At 51.3% G+C, this 20,382-nt stretch overlaps 1 protein-coding gene and 1 long non-coding RNA gene across 2 annotated transcripts in view; one reads left to right on the top strand and one right to left on the bottom strand.

The window, feature by feature from the left end:
* Positions 1 to 4,860: 4,860 nt before the first annotated feature.
* LOC100592263 (COMM domain-containing protein 4) lies at positions 4,861 to 8,029 on the bottom strand. The gene is given in 7 exon segments (XM_030813825.1): positions 4,861 to 5,022; positions 5,177 to 5,262; positions 5,264 to 5,294; positions 5,597 to 5,636; positions 5,862 to 5,908; positions 6,129 to 6,218; positions 8,009 to 8,029. Coding segments are annotated over 7 exon segments (417 nt in total). The 5' UTR covers positions 8,013 to 8,029; the 3' UTR covers positions 4,861 to 4,903.
* Positions 8,030 to 8,102: 73 nt separating this feature from the next.
* Positions 8,103 to 20,382, top strand: part of LOC115835396 — a 28,309-nt gene continuing 16,029 nt past the window's right edge. The window contains exons 1-2 of the long non-coding RNA XR_004030361.1: positions 8,103 to 8,272; positions 11,691 to 11,759. This is a non-coding gene — a long non-coding RNA (uncharacterized LOC115835396). The remainder of the gene's footprint in view (positions 8,273 to 11,690; positions 11,760 to 20,382) is intronic.

Raw genomic sequence — 20,382 nt, 5'->3', positions numbered from 1 at the left:
CAGGTCCCCTCACAAAGCCTGCCAGAGAACGCAGGAGGAATACAGGTGTAGTGGTGGGAATGTTCTGGAATACAGCAGGAAGCCTCCCACTCACTGATGGGGCCGAGTGAGGTCAGGTCCACACACAAGGAGAAGCTGGAATCCACACACTGGTGCACTTTGTTTTTCGTTTTAGAGACAGGGTCTTGCTCTGTTGCCCAGGCTGGAGTGCAGTGGTGCAATCATAGCTCACTGCAGCCTTGACCTCCTGGGTTCATGCGATCTTCCCACCTCATCCTCCTGAGTAGCTGGGACTATAGGTGCATGCCACCATGCCTCATTTTATTTTTTTCGAGACAGGGTCTGGCTATGTTGCCCAGGCTGGTCTCAAGTGATCTTTCCACCTCAGCCTCCCAAAACACTGAGACCACAGGGACAAGCCAGTGCTCCTGGCCATGCTGGTGCATTTTGGCTGCCATGGTGCACAGGAGGTATGAGCTGCGGGGAAGAATCTGCTCCTGGACCTCTACCCAGGCCTGCACCCAGACTGACCCCTGGGCTGCAGGGAGCAGGTGTGGAGAGAATGCAGCAAGCAGAGCAGGCTAGCCAGTGATGGAGACCCAGGTGGGACTAGGAGAGATAGGGCTCCAACCCTCGGCCTAGTGGCCCTGCCCAACCCCATGGGGCCAAGATGACTTCCTAGGAGCCAGGCATGGAGGCCAGCAGGCACCTGAACTGAGGACAGAAGATTCTGATGAGAGGGAGGGGGAGGCCTCTGACATAGTTTGGATACTTGTCCCATCCACATCTCGTGTTGAAATGTGATCCCCAATGCTGGAGGTGGGGCCTACAGCGTGAGGTGTTTGGGTCATGGTGGGGGATCCCTCATGAATGGCTTAGTGCCCTCCCCATGGTAATGAGTGAGTTTTCTTATTTTTTTATTTTTTGAGGCAGAGTCTCACTCATAGCCCAAGCTGGAGTGCAGTGGCATGATCTTGGCTCACTGCAACCTCCACCTCCTGGGTTCAAGTGATTCAATGAGTGAGTTTTCTATTAGTTCACAGGAGAGCTTGATGCCTCCTCTCTCTTGCTTCTTCTCTCACCATGAGACATGTCTGCTCCCTCTTTGCCTCCCACCAGAAGTAAAAGCTTCCTGAGGCTTCACTAGAAGCCTAGCAGATGCTTGTACAGCCTGCAGAACTGTGAGGCAAATAAACCTCTTTTATAAATTACCCAGTCTCAGTGCCAGGAGCAGTGGCTCATGCCTGTAATCCCAATACTTTGGGAGGCCGAGGCGGGTGAATCACTTGAGGTCAGGAGTTCAAGACCAGCCTGGCCAACCTGGTGAAACCCTGTCTACTAAAAATACAAAATTAGGCGGGCATGGTGGTGCATGCCTGTAATCCAAGCTACTTGGGAGGCTGAGGCATGAAAACTGCTTGAACTGGGAGGCAGAGGTTGCAATGAGTTGAGATCACACCATTGCACTCTAGCCTGGGCCACAACAGTGAAACTCCATCTCAAAACCCTGTCTGTACTAAAGATACAACAAATTAGCCAGGCATGGTGGTGCATGGCTATAATTCCAGCTACTCAGGAGGCTGAGGCAGGAGAGTAGCCTGAACCCAGGAGGCGGAGGTTGCAGTGCCCTGAGATTGTGCCACTCTACTCCAGCCTGGGCGACAGAGCTAGACTTCATCTCAAAAATAAATAAATAAATAAATAACCCAGTCTCAGGTATTCCTCTAGAGCAATGCAAAGCGGACTAATACAGTGTCCACTGGATCTGACACTCAGGGAAGGGCTGGTCTTGACTCTGCCATTAACAGCCAGACTATGACAGAGTTGTTCCCCTGCTCTGCCTCAGTTTGTCCTCTCTCAGCTGAGCAGAGCAGGGATAATTGCTTCTCATGTGGGCCACAGGACAAAACAAAGTCCTGAGTCCCACAGGAAGGTAGGTGGGCTATGTCCAAGGGGAGACAGACCTGGGCAGTATTTTATGTCCCTGGGGTGGCAGAGGGACATGGAGAAGATGCCTCCTTTGTGGGCAAAGGAGAAGGGAAGATAAGCAGAGAGGTACCAGACACCCACCTCACCCCCACCTCCCCCACCCCACACCAGGTCCATTCCCACTAAGCCCCCAACTCAGGCTGCCCATTCCCCTTTGGTCAGCATGACTTCCCAGCCAAGCTGACAGAAGCTGACAGCTTGGATTCCACAGGGATTCATCAGGGACAGCACGTAGTGTAGGTGATGTGCAGGATGGAAGTGGAGAGGGGAGATGGGAGCTGTGGTGTCAGGTCTGGGGCTGCCAACATGGTACCTGCCCTGGCCATGGGCAGACCATGCTGGTCCACGCTGCCAGATGTGGCCTCTAATTCTAAGGTCTCTGAGTTCCAGGCCAGGACTGGAGCCATACTTCCCTTGAGGACAGGGGACACAGTACACATAGACATTACTTGTGCTTTGGGCAAAGCCAGCTGGACAAATGAATGAAAGGGGCCCTGCTGGAGGGTAAAACTGGGCCTGGACTACTCAGACCTGCCTCTGTGACAGGACGGTCCCATCTTTCCAGTCAGACTCCTGAGCTGGAAGCCCACCCAGCCAGGGAGTGGGGAAGGGGTGGCCTGCAGTCTCCCTTGAGTCTGTAGCCCCTCCCACCCAAGGGAGCTCCATAAAAAAAGATGCAGAAACACCAAGTGCTCCTCTCAGCTGTTGGCTGCTTCCTGACATGGCCTCCAGGACCCTGGATGAATCAAGATGGGGCTGCTAGCAGCTGGGGGCAGGGGGAAAGCTGGGTCCCCAGGGTGGATGCCCAGCAGGAACATGCAGATGTGGCGAGTGATGGGCCCTCAGGGCTGAGCCCCTTCTGCCCAGGGGACCTTGGTGACACACTTGCTGCTGAGCTTAGCCCAAGGAGTCAGGGCCTGGTGCCAAGCAGCCTCTCTGCTTGCGAAGACAGTCCTGGGATCGTTACCCCTCCGCCCAGGGCTCAAGCATCCAGGCTGGGGAAGGGCCAGCAGTCAGAAAGAAGGAGGCCATGGGTGTGGGTTCCCTAGCAGTCAGAGGCCTTGGTGGACAAAGCCCCTATGAGGGGGATGAGGGGGAAGGGAGACAGAGCTGTACCTCTCACCCTGAGATCCGTGGTGCCAGGCTCCAGAGGGGGCCCCGGGGGGAGACCAGCATGACAGGAGCTGCTACGATGCCTTTAGGCACCTACTCTGCAGGCCTGGGCCAGCCTGAGGTTGGCAGCAGAGGGGTGGGCCAGGCGCCACAAGGAATGAAGCTTTGTTTGGTAGAGCTGTGACCCTCTTCATCCTCTCCTGACCCCCAGCTGACCCTCGTCCTCAGACCTCTGCAGAACTTTGACCAAGTGGTGGTGGAGGAATTCCAGTGGGTCCAGGGTGGCCCTGGGTGACCCAGGGCTCAGACCAGGGTTCTGGGGTTAAGGACAGGAGGCTGGAAGAGATGACCTCCCCTAATCCCCCCCAAGGCTGCCCAGCGCCCTGATGTCTGTGATAATCCTCTCAGCAGGCCAGACCCACTGACCGCCAGAGTGGGTGCCACCTTCTTCAGGGTGGCGCCAGCCCAGGCCGTCATGTGGGACTGTGCACGCCAGGGTCTGCACACCCTGTGGAAGGCAGAAGGCCTCGTGGTAGACATGGTCATCCCAGACCAAGGTCAGTACCTCCTTCCCTCTGCAGGCTGCCTCCCTCTGTCCCTCTGCCTCCTCCCTTGGGCTTGCTGCCTCCACATGCCCTGATTTGAAGCCTGCCTCCCCTCCTCATGGAGCCCTCCAAGGTGCTCCTAGCCCCAGCTCTCTGGTCCCACAGCAACTTCTGGGCCCAGATTCTGTCTTCTCAGAAGCCTGAGAGGCAGAGCCCTACCTGGCCATAGCCTTCTTGCCCTGCTCTAAGCAGTCCTAGCCCCAAAGCCTCCAGCCTGCTGGATGCCTTTATCTCCAGCTATGCCGTGGCTCTCCTCATCCTGGGCCTCCTGCTTGTCACAGTTGCCCTTGTCCTGGTGAGTGTCTGGCTGGGCCAGGGCTCCTTCCTGAGTGGCAGGCTGAGCCTTTGACGCCTTGAGCCTTTGAGCCAAGCTGAGGGGTGAGCAGGCCCCTTTACACCCGATTCCCCCATCCAAGCCCAGCATCTCCTCATTCTCCAGCTGGGGCCGCAGGATTTGGGGCCAGAGGGTTGGGCCTGATCCCAGTGTCCCCGCCCTTCTTGTCAAGGTGCTAAACTTGAGGGCGTGACTTGGGTGCTGACTTTCCCAGGAACTCACAGCCAGAGAGGGCCAGGCACGAGCCTGAGGTCACACAGCCATGGGCTTCTTCCCTCCTAGACCCCCAAGGACTGGACTTGCAGGGCTGGGACAGAGGTGGGGTGGGGGAAAGCAATGCCTTGTCAACCCACGCAGGGAGCCCCGCTGCCATCCCCAAGGTGCATAAAGTCGAGAAACACCCCTGCTCCCACGTCCATGCTCACTCAGGGCCCTGCTCCAAGTGCTTGGCACTCACACTGGCCTCCCACCCTCCAGGTCACAGGTATCGGTCTTGTTTACAGAGGGGGAAATGGTGGCCAAGAGCCTCCCCCAGCACACACAGCTAGACCACACAGAAGACTTAGGTGCAGCTGAGGGGTCCACAGTCTCTGCTGCCCCTTCTGCCACTCGTGCTGCCAGGGACCACACTTTGGAGAGGAAGGAACGAGAGTGAGCTGGGTGCTCACACATGGGGCACGGGGGACTAAGGAAGGGTCACCCAGGAGGAAAGGGCAAGGTCTGATCCTGTACGTACGCATCACAGAGTCCGCGGAGTCAGGAGACCCAGGGCCAGGTCCCAGCTCTGTGGCTGCTTGGTATGTGACTGTGGTTAAGTCGTCTCCCTGGACTCTCCATGCACTTTGCATGCTGCGTGCACCTTCTAGGATGAGCCCAGACCCTGGCTGGCCTCATACTTACTGCGCAGGCTGCAGACCTGCAAGTACTTCTACAAGGGGCTTTGCTTCTCCTCATAACAGCGGCATAGGCTGGCCATGTGCTCTGGGGGTAGAATGGAGTAGCTCTGGAGGTAGCAGGTGGGGGCTGGGCTTGGGTTCCAGACAGGGCAGGGTACACCTCAGGGTCACAGGGCCTGTTCCCTTCTCTAGCAGCCCTTGGCCCACAGGCTGCCCAGCTGCCCACCCACAACCCGTACCTTTGGGCAGCCCCAGCTGCTGCAGTTCACTGGACAAGGATTCGCCATCGACACTGTGCTTGGCCGCACCGGAGAGCACGAAACGACACTGCCACTGTGGCCTTCATATCGCCTGACTCTGAGGGACCCATGGGTGGGACAGGGGGTGTCACTGTGGCCCCAGCCACCTCCCAGTTGCCCTATTAACTTCAGCTCAAGGCCCCAAGGCCTCCTGAGGGCTACGGGCACTGCTACTGCTCCACCAGGAGCTGGCAGAGGACAGGAAGGTGGGAAGGTCAATGTCTTTCTTTCCCTCATACTCCTCCACTAGGGAAGGCAGGTTAAGGATGCTGCTGGGAGGGGTGGGGGGCCCCTCTGTACCAGGCACCATGCCGAGGTCCCAGGGTTGCCTGGGGCCTGTGGACTCAGCGGGGTACTCACCAAACTTAGCATCAACCGTGAGCTTCAGGATCTTCTCACACTGTGGTGAAAGGAGACCTTCAGGGGGTGCCAGGCCCCTGCTCACCAGCCCCTCACCCCTAGCCTGGATCCTGCAACAAGGAACAGACAGGCTGGAAAGAAGGAAGGGAGGTGCCCAGAGAGGTTGAGAGGCTGGTTCACCCATCTCCCTGGGCCTAGTGCAGAGTTTCAGGGCACCGGGGGTCATAAGGTCATGGGACAATGGGGTGCTGGGTCTTGTACTCACATCAATCCCCTGTCCCAGCAGCTCCTTTAGTACCTGGCTGCAGAGCACTGCAACTTCACAGAAGACTGGAAGGGAAGTCCTTACATCAGCCAGGCTGGCAAACCTCACCCCTCCTTCCTGGGGACTGGCTCAGAGCAGGCCAGTCACTGATCAAGGTCACAAAGCATGGTAGCACAGGCTGAGAGCACTGAGGCCCTAGCCCCAGAGAAACCTCACCATCCCCTACACCCGCAATTCCCAGACCCAGCACCCCTCCTCCACCCAGACTAGACCCTGTGCACTCAGCCATCTTGGCCAGCGTGCTGATCTCTGCCAGGACCCAGTCGAGACAGTCCAGATCACCACAGAACCGGAACCTCTGCAAGGGAGGGAGGCAGGTAATCAGGCTGGAGGGAGGTCTGAGGTGTGGCCAGGATCCGTGTGTCTCCCACACTGCTGCCCAGCAGGAACCCCTGGTCCCCGACATAGATGGATACCCTCTGGCCACTTGTTCTCCCCTATCACCAGGCTGTTGAGTAAACTCTCTCCCTGACCCACCCTGCCACCAAACCCTGCTCTGAGGTCTACTCCAGGCATTCATCTGTTCAGCAAACATCAATTGAGTGCCTTCTCTGTGTTAGCTCCCACTCTAAGTGCTGGGGGTACAGCAGGGGATAAAACAAAGTCCTGGGCCTCACAGAGACGAGTGAACTCTCTCCCTTCTTCCCCATACCCACACAACTCCAGCCACTCCAGCTTCCCTGCTGCTGCTCAGGGACACCAGCCTTGCTCCCGCTGCACTCTCTATGTGGCTTGCTATCCTTTATTTCATTCCACTCTCTGCTCAAGTGACACCTCATCAGACCAGCCCTTCTTTTTTTTTTTTTAAAAGACGGAGTCTTGCTCTGTTGCCCAGGCTGGAGTGCAATGGCGCAATCTTGGCTCACTGCAACCTCCACCTCCCGGGTTCAAGCAATTCTCCTGCCTCAGTCTCCCAAGTAGCTGGGACTACAGGCATGCATCACCACACCCAGCTTTTTTGCATTTTTGGTAAAGACAGGGTTTCACCATGTTGGCCATGCTGATCTCGAACTCCTGACCTCAGGTCATCTGCACACTTTGGCCTCTCAAAGTGCTGGGATTACAGGCGTGAGCCACTGCACCCTGGCAGACCGGCCCTTCTTGATCATACTTTCTAAAATAGCCCCTAACACAAGGAAATTTTGGGGGCCAGTGGATATGTTCGTTATCTTGATTGTGGTGATCCAACAGCCAGGAAGATTCAGTCTTTACTTGTCCAGCCTCATCTTTCCCTAACCTCCAGATGATATTCTCCCAGCTATGGGAAATGCATTCATTCCTGGGGAGCCATGCTCTCTCTCATCTGAAGTCTCTGCACATGCTGTTCCCTGTCTGAAGACACACACCTCCCACCCTTGCCTCCCAACCCCTGGTACACAAACTGTACTTCAGCCAGCCAGCTCCTGCCATCGCCTTTAAGGCTGATGGCATCCTCAGGGAGCGCCCTTAGCACTACACACAAGGCGCAGTTAGGTCTCTGCCCTTGGAGCCTTAACTATGACTGCCAATTCAAGCCTCTGATTTCCCCTTCCCTCGGCAGCTCAAGTCCACCCAGTGCCTAGCACACTTCACGGTATAGACTAGGCACTTTGAACATACGGACGGATGGATTGGATGGATGGATGGATGGATAAGTCTCAGCCCCAAAACTACTACTTTCTGGATCTGGAAAGAGCGGAGTGGCTTCCTAACTGTGCAAGAGTGAGCCTGATTCTAAGCACGTTCTTGTCCAAGTCCTACAGCAGGGCTGGGGAACGGGGTGTCCTTGGGAGGTCCTCTTGGAGCTAGGGAAGACCTGAAAGGACTCCCAGCTCCAGACAAGCCCTAGTTCCTGCCCCGGGAGTCAGGGGCCCTTCCTTCCGCCAGGGAAGCATGGGGACTCTAAGCCCGCCGGCCTGCTCTGTCTTACCCGCCCCACTCCCGGAGCGGGATGGCGGTGGACTTTTCTTCACCAGACCTGCTAACCTCACGCCCGCACACACTGTGCGGAGCGGCCAGTGCAGACAACCTCCGCCCGTTTCCAGAGCCACTGGCGCCCCCTCATTTCCGCTCCAGCAGCCCATGGCCACTTCACCCCTGGTGCCTCATCATCGCGCGAGGAAGCCAGGCCCGGGAATTTCTTTTTCCGGTCCCGCCGGGTCAGCTGAGTCGACGATCACGTGACTTGGACTAACGACCTCTGGGGCGGTGGGAACTGCTCGAGTGAGGCTGGGGGAGGACCGCAGCTTACTGGAGGTGCTGGGGGCGAAATGCTGGCGTCTCCTCCTCCGTCTCCCAGAATCCTTCCCTGGAAAAAACCAGCGCCAACCGCCAGTTTAACTGAGGACCGATTTAAGGCATTACGAAAGACAGTGGAAGTTATTTCATTTACTTTTATTTTCATTAACTTAAGGGGGGTAGGATCCCGGGAGCCAGGGGGATTCAGGTCATTGCCATGTTTTCCACTGTTAAGCGAATAGCATTATACACAGCTGCGGGCTGTGGCAAAAGACATTTTAAAAACTTTTCAAATATACTACGCATACAGAAAATTGTACCTATTGGAAGTAAAAAGCTTAATAAGTTTTCATCAACTGTAGACCTCACATAACCAACACCCAGATAAGGAAATAACCAGGTAACTTCTTGAAGTGCATGGGTATTTTGTTTCATTTTGATGAATCGTCTAGGTGCCTAGCAAAAAGGGCTGTCATAATTAACATGCTCAGGAAAACTCCCTACAGCTTCAACATCAATAGATGCTTATCTTAATTTTTGCCAATCTGATGGGTTAAAAAATAATAGGTTGCTTCGATTGCAGTGGTAGTCTGATTACTGGTAGCTTTGAGCTAATGGGTAATCTAGAACAACTAAGTTTCCGACGTTGACTTGAAGAGGCAAAAACAAAAAGACAAAACAACAACAAAAATACATTAAAGAATAAACTAATAACCAAAGAAGAAACTGAATACAGTCGTCCCTTAGTTAACCTCAAGATATTGGTTCCAGGACCCCAGAGATACCAAAATTCACAGATGCTCAAGTTCCTGATATAATATGGCATAGTATTTGCATATAACCTATGCACATCCTTCTGTATACTTTAAATCATCTCTAGATTGCTAATACCTAATACAACATAAATGCTTCGTAAATAGCTGATATAAAGTATTTTAAAATTTTTGTGTTTCTTGTTTTACTTTTTCCAAATTTTTTGATGCACAGTTGGTTAAATCCAAGGATCCAGAACCCGAGGATACAGAGGGCTGATCATAGTTTGAGCTCTCTCCTCAATTGCATGCCTATCCCATGCAACAGGTGCAGCTGGTTTGATTGTTGCAGGCTTTCAAGTTTTCAAAAGACAGAGCTCATGACAAGTAAACTGCTCTATAGAATGGAAATAGAAAGTGTCCCAATTCATGGTAAAATTGAACTCATTTCTGAAGAGTTCTTTTACAAATCATAAGCACTAGCCTGTTGAAAGCAACAGTATGTTACGTTACTAGACTATCATATACCGTGTCAAAGAAAAATTTTAAGAACATAAGACCTGTAATCATAGCACTTTGGGAGGCCAAGGCCAGTGGATCGCTTGAGCCCAGGAGTTCTAAACCAGCTTGGGCAACATAGGGAGACCCCAGTCTCTACAAAAAATTAGCTGCTTGTGCTGGTGCACACGTGTCGTCCCAGCTACCTAAGAGGCTGAGATGGGAGGATCTCTTGAGCCTGGGAGGTGGAGGCTGCAGTGAGCCATGATGGCGCCACTGTACTCCATCCAGCCTGAGCAACAGAAGGAGACCATCTCAAAAAAAGGAAAAAAAGGAAAAAAAAAAAAAATGCTGGGTGCAGTGGCTCATGCCAGTAATCCTAGCACTTTGGGAGTCCGAAGCAGGCAAATCACCTGAGGTCAGGAGTTGGAGACCAGCCTAGCTAACATGGCAAGACCTGTCTCTACTAAAAAATAAAAAATAAAAATAAAATTAAAAAAATATATATATATGGCAGGGCGTGGTGCCGGGTGCCTGTAATCCCAGCAATCCCAGCTACTTAGGAGGCTGAGGCACAAGAATCACTTGAACCTGGGAGGTGGAGGTTGCAGTGAGCCGAGATCGCACCACTGCATTCCAGCCTGGGTGACAGTGAGACTCAGTCTCAAAAAAAAAGATGTAAGAATGGCTCAACTTTTGTTTCATCCTATCAATAGCTTAAACAAGAGAAAAATGGATAGATTTGGAAAACCATTTTTTATTTAAAAAGAGAAAATTAAGAACAGATGAAAACTGTCTCAAGAGTATTTGAAAAACAAAACAGCAAATTTAACATCAGACACACAAAATATTTACATTCAGAAATAAAGTTAAAGGTGGGTGGCGTGCCCTTTTAATGTCATACTGGAGTATTGATTCATAGATACTTGTTTTACAAATAAAGATTATTTGACTATTTAGAGCAGTGGTTCTCACACATTAGAGTGCATCATCATCACCTGCAGGGCTTGTGAAACGGGCTGCTGGGCCCCACACCAAAGTTTCTAACTCAGTAGGACTGAGGTGGGGCCTGAGCATTGAAGGTCTGTGTTCCCAGGTGACGCTGGTGCTTCCAATTTGAGACCATGCTTTGAAAACCACTAATGTAGGGAGATATACTAGAGAATATGTTATGAATATACTTGAGAATATGTATATATATTAACTTACAGATTTCTGTCCAGTAGAAAAGATAATTCCCAAAGATGACAGTTTTATTCCCTATACGACTTTTTTTTTTTTTTTTCGAGACAGAATCTTGCTTTGTCGCCCAGGCTGGAGTGCAGTGGCATGATCTCGGCTCACTGCAGCCTCTGCCTCCCGGGTTCAAGCGATTCTACTGCTTCAGCCTCTTGAGTAGCTGGGACTACAGGTGCCCACCACCGCGCCTGGCTAATTTTTGTATTTTTAGTAGAGACAGTGTTTCACCATGTTTGCCAGGCTGATCTTAAACTCCTGACCTCAGGTGATCCACCTGCCTCGGCCTCCCAAAGTGCTGGGATTATAGGCATGAGCCACCACGCCCGGCCTCCCTACAGGATATTAACAAGTTTTGTCTCTATCTCAGAATGCACTTCGGAATGCCCTTCCTGGAACACTATAGACACTGTCTCTCAAAACACTCGTTGAACTAGCTTCACCGTGTTGCTGACTCCCTTGTAAATTAAAGAAAATATCTTATACATATTCCTTCATTATTTGTATGAAAGTCAAGCTTTTCACATTGTGAAAATTATACTTCAGGTTGGGTGCAGTGGCTCACGCCTGGAATCTCAGCACTTTGGGAGGCCAAAGTGGTGGGATCACTTGAGGCCAGGAGTTTGACACCAGCCTAGCCAACGTGTCGAACCCCATGTGTACTAAAAAAAAAAAAAAATTAAAATTAGCTGGGCGTGGTGGCACACACCTGTAGTTCCAGCTACTTGGGAGGCTGAGGCACAAGAATTGCTTGAACCTGGGAGATGGAAGTTGCCATGAGCTGATATCGTGCCACTGCACTCCAGCCAGAGCCAAAGCAAGACTCTGTCTCAAAGAAAAAAACAACAACAACAAAGAAAATTATACTTTGATACAGTATGCTAATATAATGGGTATGATATGGTTTGGCTCTGTGTCCCCATCCAAATCTCACCTTGAAATGCAATAATCCCCACGGGTCAAGGATGGGACCAGGTGGAGATAATTAAACCACGGGGGCAGTTTCTCCCATGCTGTTCTGGTGATAGTGAGTGAGTTCTCACAAGATCTGATGGTTTTATTACAGGCTTTCCCCTTTGCTCGGCTCTGCTTCTCTCTCCTGCTGCCCTGTGAAGAGGTGTCTTCTGCCATAATTGTAAGTTTCCTGAGGCCTCCCCAGCCATACAGAACTGTGAGTCAACTTAAACATCTTTTCTTTGTCAATTACCCAGTTTTGGGTATTTCTTCATAGTAGCGTGAGAATGGACTAATACAGTGTACTAATAACAGCCCAGACAGTAGTATTACTACACTTTGATGCTAGAGGTATTCCCATTAAGGTCAGGAGCAGTATGTGCTATCATTACCATGATCTAACATTGTTCCAGAGGTTTTTAGGTCAGCAGTTCTCAACTGGAGGCGATTTTGCCTCCCTGGGGATAATTGACAATATCTGAAATCATTTTGGCTGTCACACTGAGGAGTGCTACTGTCATGTAGTAGGCGGAGGCTGGGGATGCTGCATCCCGCGAGGCACAAACAGCTCCATAACAAAGAATTATCCAGCCCAGAACGTCAATAGTACTGCTGTTGAGAAACCCGAGTCTAGACAAATAAAACATGGGAAATCCATTAACATAAATGTGGGAAAATAATAAACTAGTATTTGCCAATGGCAGTCTAGCTAGGAGGTCCAAAAGAAGCACCTGAAGAACAGTTAGATTTTGCAGGGGCTGCATGGTGGCTCATGCCTGTAACCCCAGTGCATTGTGAGGTCGCATTGGGAGGATCTCTTGAGGCCAGGAGTAGTTCAAGGCCAGCCTGGGCAACACAGTGAGACCGCATCTCTACCAAAAATTTAAAAATTAGCCAGGTGTCATGGTGCGCTCTGAGAGTCCCAGCTGCTGAGGTGGGAGTATTGCTTGAGCCCGGGAATTGGTGAGCTGTGATCATGCCACTGTACTCAAAAAAAATTTTTTTGAGACAGGGTTTTTCTCTGTTGCATATGGGGTCTTGCTGTGTGGCCCAGGCTGGTCTTGAACTCCTGGCCTCAATCAGTCTTCCTGCCTCAGCCTCTGAAACTGTTGAGATTACAGGCATGAGCCACTCCCCCGGCCTTAGAAAATAAAAATAAATTACAAGGTGTTATGTGGCCAGTTGAAAGATGTTAGAAAACAGTTGTGCCTGTGACTCCACTATAACCAGTTATAAAAGTATCAGGATTAAGAAATGTACTGTGTCTGGCTTTCCCAAGTTTAAGTTCTTGCTAAAAGAATGAGATGGATCTTTTCTGCCTCTGCTCCTCACCTCCCTGCAAGAACCAGGACTGTGCATTTTGACGGGCAGGCTCTTACCTCTGGCAGGCCACAGGGGACACGTAGAGCCTTTCCACGTGTGTTTTCTGGGCATTCGGATAGAGATCTCCTGTCCAGGCCTTTGTTTAGGATATGTGGCCCATGGAGGAATGAGGGTGGAATCACCTGGGAGGGGCAGAGGCTTTGACTGGAAGGAGGAGTGACCTGAACTCCAGGTTCTGGGCCTACACTTTGTTCCCATGCAGCACCCTGTTAGTGGTGATTGGGGCCTGGAAGTCAGGGGCCTTGGTGGCCAAGTGTTGGGTGGACAGGAGGAGCTGAGGGAGGTGAGGAGCATCTCTCCAGCACTGCCCCCTGGCCCATCCCCAAGTCAATGCCCTCTGACGGCTCAGACACAGCCCTGGCCAGCAGCAGTGCAGGTCAGGAAGGGCGAATGCAGTCAGCACGGATCTGCTCCATAGTCTCCGCCTCACTTCATCTCGGGTTGTGGGGAGTGATCCCCGCAGCACTGATAGGATATCCTGTCAGCTGAGAACATTCAGCTTGATTTAGAAAAATAAGGTGGGACATCTCTTGGGCATGGCGTGTGGAGCAGTGCCATCCTCTGTGGCAGCGAGCCAAGCAATAAACTAGAATGTGCAAAACCTGCGTCCCAGAATCACCATTCCTGGAGGAAAAGCCTATATTGTCAAGATGCCCACAACTAAATTAACCCAAACATTCCACCCAGCCTCGAAAACCAGTAGAACTTTGACATTAATACACTAACCCTCAGGTCTATATGGAAATGTGTAAGAATGGCCACATACTATAACCTGCGGTCATTGAGAGAGAGGAGCCCATCAGAACAAATGGAACCAAGTCCAGAAACATGTCTGTCTAGGGGCAAGATGCCAGCATGTGTGTCAGCCAGGGAAGCAGACAGGAGGAGATATTTATAAAGATTTAAAATGAGGCTCCGTAGCTCAGGCCTATAATTCCAGCACTTTGGGAGGCTGAGGTGGGAGGATCACTTGAGCGCGGGAGTTTGAGGCTTCAGTGAGCTATGATTGTGCCACTGCATTCCAGCCTGGATGACAGAGCAAGACCCCGTCTCTAAAAACAAACAGAAAAAGTGCTCAGATGCACCCTTACATGAAGCCACCTTTGGCACAGCTTCCAAGACTGGTGAGGCCTCACTCAGGACCAGGGGGCCCAGCAGTAGCTCAGCTTCCACCACCTGAGTGGCACAGTGTCCTCAGTCCAGTCTCTGTTGGGTCTCAGATCCCCCGATCATGCCCCTTCTGCCCAAGCTCTGCCTCATTATGGCCTCCACTGACCGCAGCCTCTTCCACCTTGCCAAAGGGACCCTTACTCATGCTCTCCAGCCCACAGGAGTGCCTGCTTCTCCAGGAAGCCCACCCTGCTGGCTCTGGGCTCTATGTAGGAGAGCTAGGAAGGCTGGATCCTGCCACTGAGTTTAGTGTTGGGGGTCTCCACCCATGCTCGGCTTCCACTGATGGGACATAAGTGGCCAGGGGTGTTCTTTACAACCACACAAGAGCCCCACGGTGACCAGGAGTGGGGTTCTGAGAGGTTAAGTGACTTGCCCCGGGCCCCAGAGCTGGCTAGAATTCCTGCACTGCTACAACCAAGGCCGCGTTTGGGCCTCCCACTCGGAGACCCGGAAACCCCTCTCCATCTACCAGGCTGGGAAACACATCGGCTGCAGCTTCCTCCCAGTGACTTACAGCAGCTGCAGGTTTCTGGGGGGCCTTCTACGGGGCCCACCGCAGCAGGGAGCCAAGAACTCTTACAGAGCCCTTCGTTCTCTCTCCACCCCCTTCAGCTCTGAACTCATATACTAGCTGCTCTGATATAAGAACAGACCTTGGTGAGGGTGTTGGGGCTCTTGTCAGTAGCCCAGGCCTTCAGGAATCAGGTGATGTCGATCTGAAGCGGACGTGCCTGCTGGAGGGACTGGGGGGAGCAAGCATGGCCCAGGGCCCTGGCCTCCTGCAGGGGCAGCCCCTCTTCCTTCCCAGGGTCCCCTGAGAATCTAAAGGCATCCAGGGTAAAGTGCAGTGTTCAGCTGTGTCCTGGGGTCCAGGAAAGCCAAGGAGAAGTTGCTCCACCTGCTGTCCACCAGGCACCCCGGCAGAGAACAGCCTCAGCCCACCCCAGCCCAGCACCAGATCCCAGGGACGGATCCACCTGTAAGAGGGCAGCATGAGACTGCCCCTGTCGTCCCCAGAGAGTCCCCTCAGTCATGGGCTCTGACCAGGGTGCAGGTGGGCCCAGCAGGCTGGCCCAGTGTGGGTGTGGCTGTACACTGGTCCTCTGAAGAACCTCAGGGGCTTGTGGCAGCTGGTGTATGTCTGGGCTTGGAAGTAGATGATGTCCCCCAGCCAGAGGGCAGGGGACACTTGTTTTGCATTCCAGTCCTCTGCAAGGACAGGGACCCCAGGCTCGGGGCACCCCAGCTCTGCCCACCCTGCCCACAGCCTGCCACCGTTTGATCCAGGCAAGTCACCCCGGCTCCCACAGAGGGAGCCGCCCTTCCCACCTCCTGATGTTTGCCCATACCAGTCAAGTTCCATTCTGGAAAAACCCTCCACGTCCTTGGGAAGGCACCTCCTCCTTGACTCCTTTTCAGAGCTGTCATCCCCAATTCCATTTTCTACCTATCATTCGATGCAGAGACCAGCTTCTTCCCTGGGCCAGGGCTGCTCTGGAGGCAGGGAGGTCGTGGCCAGGCTGTGGGGTGTAGCAGAGCACCTGGTATAGACCAGGCTCTCCAGGCACACCTGGGCAGAGAAGTCAGAACCCACAGGTGAATGCCACTCCTTCCGGCCCCACCCACCTCACAGGCAGAAAGAGGGAGGCTTCACAAGGAGGTTGAAGTAAACAGGAGAGCCTGGGTCACCTCTGTCTGATCTCCTGCCCCCTTAGGAGAAAGCCAGAGGTTGGAGCTGGGAGGTGTCGAGAGCCCTGGCCCAGTCCTGGTTTCACTGATGAGGCTCAGGGAGGGGCTGGGTCAGCCCAAGTCACTGAGTCCATAAGGGAGGGTTCTGACCATAACCCAGGACCCTAAAGTTAACCGAGGCTGCATCCCTTTCCCATATAGACCAAGGTAGGGCTTCTGGCTTCTAAGGCCGAGGCCCAGCACACCTCTCCCTCCCCTTGCCTGCAGCTGTTGTCACACATCAAAAGTGAGCTTTTCCCCAAGGGGCTGGGGGCGCAGCTCCCTGGCTGGACCAGGTGGCCAATCCAAACAAGCCCCTGTGTGTCCCCACCAGCCAGGAATTCTCACGCCACGCAGCAGCTGGGGGCACCAGGATACCCTGGGGGATTCCAGGGAGGAGCCCTCCCCCAGGCTCCCACAGCAGCACTGCCGCCCCCAGACCCACCACAAACCCCGTGTCCATCCAGCCTTCGAGAACCTGGCCCCTCACACACACCTGCCCCACTCCTCACACCTGGCTTTCCTGTGAAAAGTGGAACTGGTTCCACCTGGGCCAGCTGGAGAAGGGCCTCAGGAAATCACCATTTTGGGGATTCATTCCAATCATCCATTCATTTATTCACCAAATACCCACTGTCCACCTTTCTTTACCAGGCCAGGGGTCAGGGGTCAAGTGGAACACATGTCCCAAGGAGCTTTCCTCTCTTTAGAGACAGACAGGCGGACTCTCAGACCATGAGGTGCCCTCTGGGCTAGGGGGTGCCCAGGGCTGGATGCAATGGAGGGCCTCGCCCACAGGAGGTGCTGGTGGGTACAGATGTGAAGGCCACCATGGGGTGAGGGTGTTCAGACAGAGGACCTAGCATGTGCCCAGGCCCAGGGTATGACCTGGGGCAGGTGTGGGCCTGCTCTGTCTGGAAGGCTTCCTGACTCTACCAACAACAGGCTGTGGCTGGATAAGGCTTCATGTCGATTTTTAACATTTAATACATTTTGATTATGTAACTAAACATTATTGTGATAAAAATTATGAAATATGGAAAAGTTAAAAACACAAACCAGCAAACCCCTTCTCTCCCTAAATAACTGCTTCAACAGTATTTTCTGACTTTTTTCCCCATGTATCTGCAGCTATAAACGTGAGTTACACAAGATAGTATCCTTCCCCATATTCTGTTTTGGAGCTGGATTTTTCACTCAGCAGTGAATAGAGGCAGGCTTTAAACAGGCCAGGCATTGTGAGGGCCCTGAGAAAGGAGACTGACCATGTTGCTGGGTGACCTTGGGCAAGTCTCGCCCTCCTCAGAGCCTGGATTTTCTCAGTCCAGTGAAGGGCAGGAAGGGCTGTAGCAGGACTACATCGGCGTTTCCCAAACTCAGAACTGCCACGTGGAGCTGTGTGAGCTGTCACTGCACAACCCCAGGGGCAGGAGCATTCTTGTCATAGCCTCTGTGGGTGGGGCTCCTGCCCAAAAGTGTGCTGTGAGAACCTGGGGCCCACAAGAGGATTTTAGGCGATAAGCAGATGCATTTATTTTTACCATTACCTTCTATTTGTAGTAAATGAGACTGATTCTCACCGGGAAGGCTTGTTAAACCACGGGTCGCTGAACCCACGCCTCAGAGGCTCTGATTCAAGAGGTCTGGGGTGGCACCTGAGAATCTGCATTTCTAACAAGTTCTCAGGTGATGGTGATGCTGATGCTGCTGGCTCAGGGACCACACTTTGAGAACCACTAATCACAAATTTCCTTTAATTCATTTATTTAAGGCAGAGTTTTGCTCTGTCTCCCAGGCTGGAGTATAATGGTGCAATCACGGCTCACGGCAGCCTCGACCTCCCAGGCTCAAGCAATCCTCCTGCCTCACTTCCCAAGTAGCTGAAACCATAGGTGCATGCCACCATGCCTGGATGTTTTTATAATTTTTGTAGAGACAGAGTTTCACCATGTTGCTCAGGCTGGTCTTGAACTCCTGGGCTCAAGCAATTCACCCGCTTTGGCCTCCCAAAGCAAAAGTTTCCTTTTTAAATACATGTATTTAGGTTTTAAAAATGAGTTGACTTAAAGCACATGAATAGATCTTCAACACTAACCACTGGGGAAATGCAAATTAAAACCACAGTAAGATATCACTATATATCTATTAGAACAGCTCAAATCAAACATAGTGATAATATCAAATATTGGCAAGGATGCAGACAAAACTAACTCTCTCATACATCGCTGATGGGAATAAAAAATAGCACAGACACTCTAGAAAATAGTTTGGCAGCTTCTTTAATTAAACAGACACCTCAGTATATGACCTAGCAATTGCTTCTGGGCATTTGTACCAGAAAATAAATAAACTGATGTCTGCACAAAAACTCATACATGATTGTTTATGGCAGATTTATTTGTGATAGCCCCAAGCTGGAAACAACCAAATACCCCCCAATAGGTGAATGGTTAAGCAAACTGCTACATCCATTCTATGAAATAGTATTCAACAATAAAAAGGGGGCCAGACACGATGGCTCATGCCTGTAAACACAGCACTTTGGGAGGCCGAGGCAGGCGGATTGCCTGAGGTCAGGAGTTTGAGACCAGCCTGGCCAACATGGTGTAATCCCATCTCTACTAAAAATACAAAAAAATTAGCTGGACATGGTGGGGGCACCTATAATCCCAGCTGCTCAGGAGGCTGGGGCAGGAAAATTGCTTAAACTTGGGAGGCAGAGGTTGCAGTGAGCTGAGATCATGCCATTGTACTGGGCAATAAGAGCAAAACTTCATCTAAAAAAAAAAAAAAAAAGCCAGACATGATGGTGGGTGCCTATAATCCCAGCTACTCAGGAGGCTGAGGCAAGAGAATTGCTTGAACCCAGGAGGTGGAGGTTGCAGTGAGCTGAGACCACGCCACTGCATTCCAGCCTGGGTGACAGAGCGAGACTCCATCTCAAACAGAAAAAAAAATAATAATAAAAAGGAACATGCCCAACTTGGACAGATCTCAAAGGGCATTTGCTGAGTAGAAAAAATAAAAAGCCAGTCTCAAAAGGCGACATACTGTGTGATTCCATTTATATAATGCTCTTTTTTTCTTTGTTTGGTTTTGTTTTTTGTTTGTTTTGTTTTTGTTTTTTGTTTTTTTATGTTGTTGGTGTTTTGTTTTTTTTTTTTTTTTTTTTTTTTTGAGACAAAATCTCACTCTGTGGCCCAGACTGGAGTGCAGTGGCACAATCTCGGCTCACTGCAGCCTCTGCCTCCCGGGTTCAAGTGATTCTCATGCCTTAGCCTCCCAAGTAACTGGGAGTACAGGCATGCACCATCATGCTGGCTAATTTTTGTATTTTTAGTAGAGACAGCATTTTGTCAGGTTGGCCAGGCTGGTCTCAAACTCCAGGCCTCAACGGTTCCACCTGCCTCGGCCTCCCAAAGCACTGGGATTATAGGTGTGAGCCACCATGCCAGACCTTCATTCATTCATTCATTCATTGAGAGTCTCACCCTGTCTCTCAGGCTGGACTGCAATGGCAGGATCACTGTAGCCTCCACCTCCCAGGTTCAAGTGATTCTCCTGCCTCAGCCTCCCACATAGGTGGAACTACAAGCTGATGCCACCATGCCTGGCTAATTTTTGCATTTTATAATGTTCTTGAAGTGTGAAGATTATAAAGACAGCAGATTGGTGGTTGCCAGGAGTAGGAATAGTGGAGGGGAAGAGCCAGGAATGAGTGCAGAGGAATAGCAGGAGGGGGATTTTCGTGGTGTTGGAACAGTTCTGTGTCTTGATTGTAGCGGTGGTTAAAGGAGTCTACATATGTGATAGAATGGCACAGACCTAGACACGTGACATTGTTAGATATTGTCCTACATTTATACAAAATAGAACCTTTGGAGGAAACTGAATGAAGAGTACATGAAACCTCTCTGTACCATCTTTGAAATTTCCTCTGAATCTATATTTCCAAATAAAGAGTTAAAATTTTTAAAGTTGCTTTAGACAAAAATATTAAATAAAAATAATGTTGATTGTATGCAGGTCTGGCAAACCTTTGAATGACTGGCATCTCTAATCCATCGAATGCACAATTGCCCCTGGCCAGGGCCTGTCCTAGGCTAGGTCGACTGCTGGAAGGTAGGACTCTAGATTCTCTCTTTCTTGGCTTTGGGGTAGAGATGCCAGATAAAATATAGGATGCCCAGTTAAATTTAGACTTCTGATAAAAAATAAACTATTTTTTAGTAAGTATGTACCATACATATTTAGGACATACTTATACTAAAAATTATTTCTCTAAATTCTTTTTTCACCATCTTCACAGGTGTTGATAATTCTCTAAGTTCTTTAATGTATGTATGTAGTTACTTTAAAGCTCTTGCCTGCCAATTCCAATGTGTGAGCCATTTATGGGCCCCCCCCCCCTTTTTTTTTTTTGAGATGGAGTTTCGCTCTTGTAGCCCAGGCTGGAGTAAAATGGTGCCACCTCGGCTCACTGCAACCTCCACCTCGCCTGGCTGGTCTTGAATTTCTGA

Source organism: Nomascus leucogenys, chromosome 6, assembly GCF_006542625.1.
Source record: "Nomascus leucogenys isolate Asia chromosome 6, Asia_NLE_v1, whole genome shotgun sequence".
Lineage (NCBI taxonomy): Eukaryota > Metazoa > Chordata > Mammalia > Primates > Hylobatidae > Nomascus > Nomascus leucogenys.
Note: the sequence above shows the minus strand (reverse complement) of the source record. Positions and strands in the feature narration are given on the sequence as shown.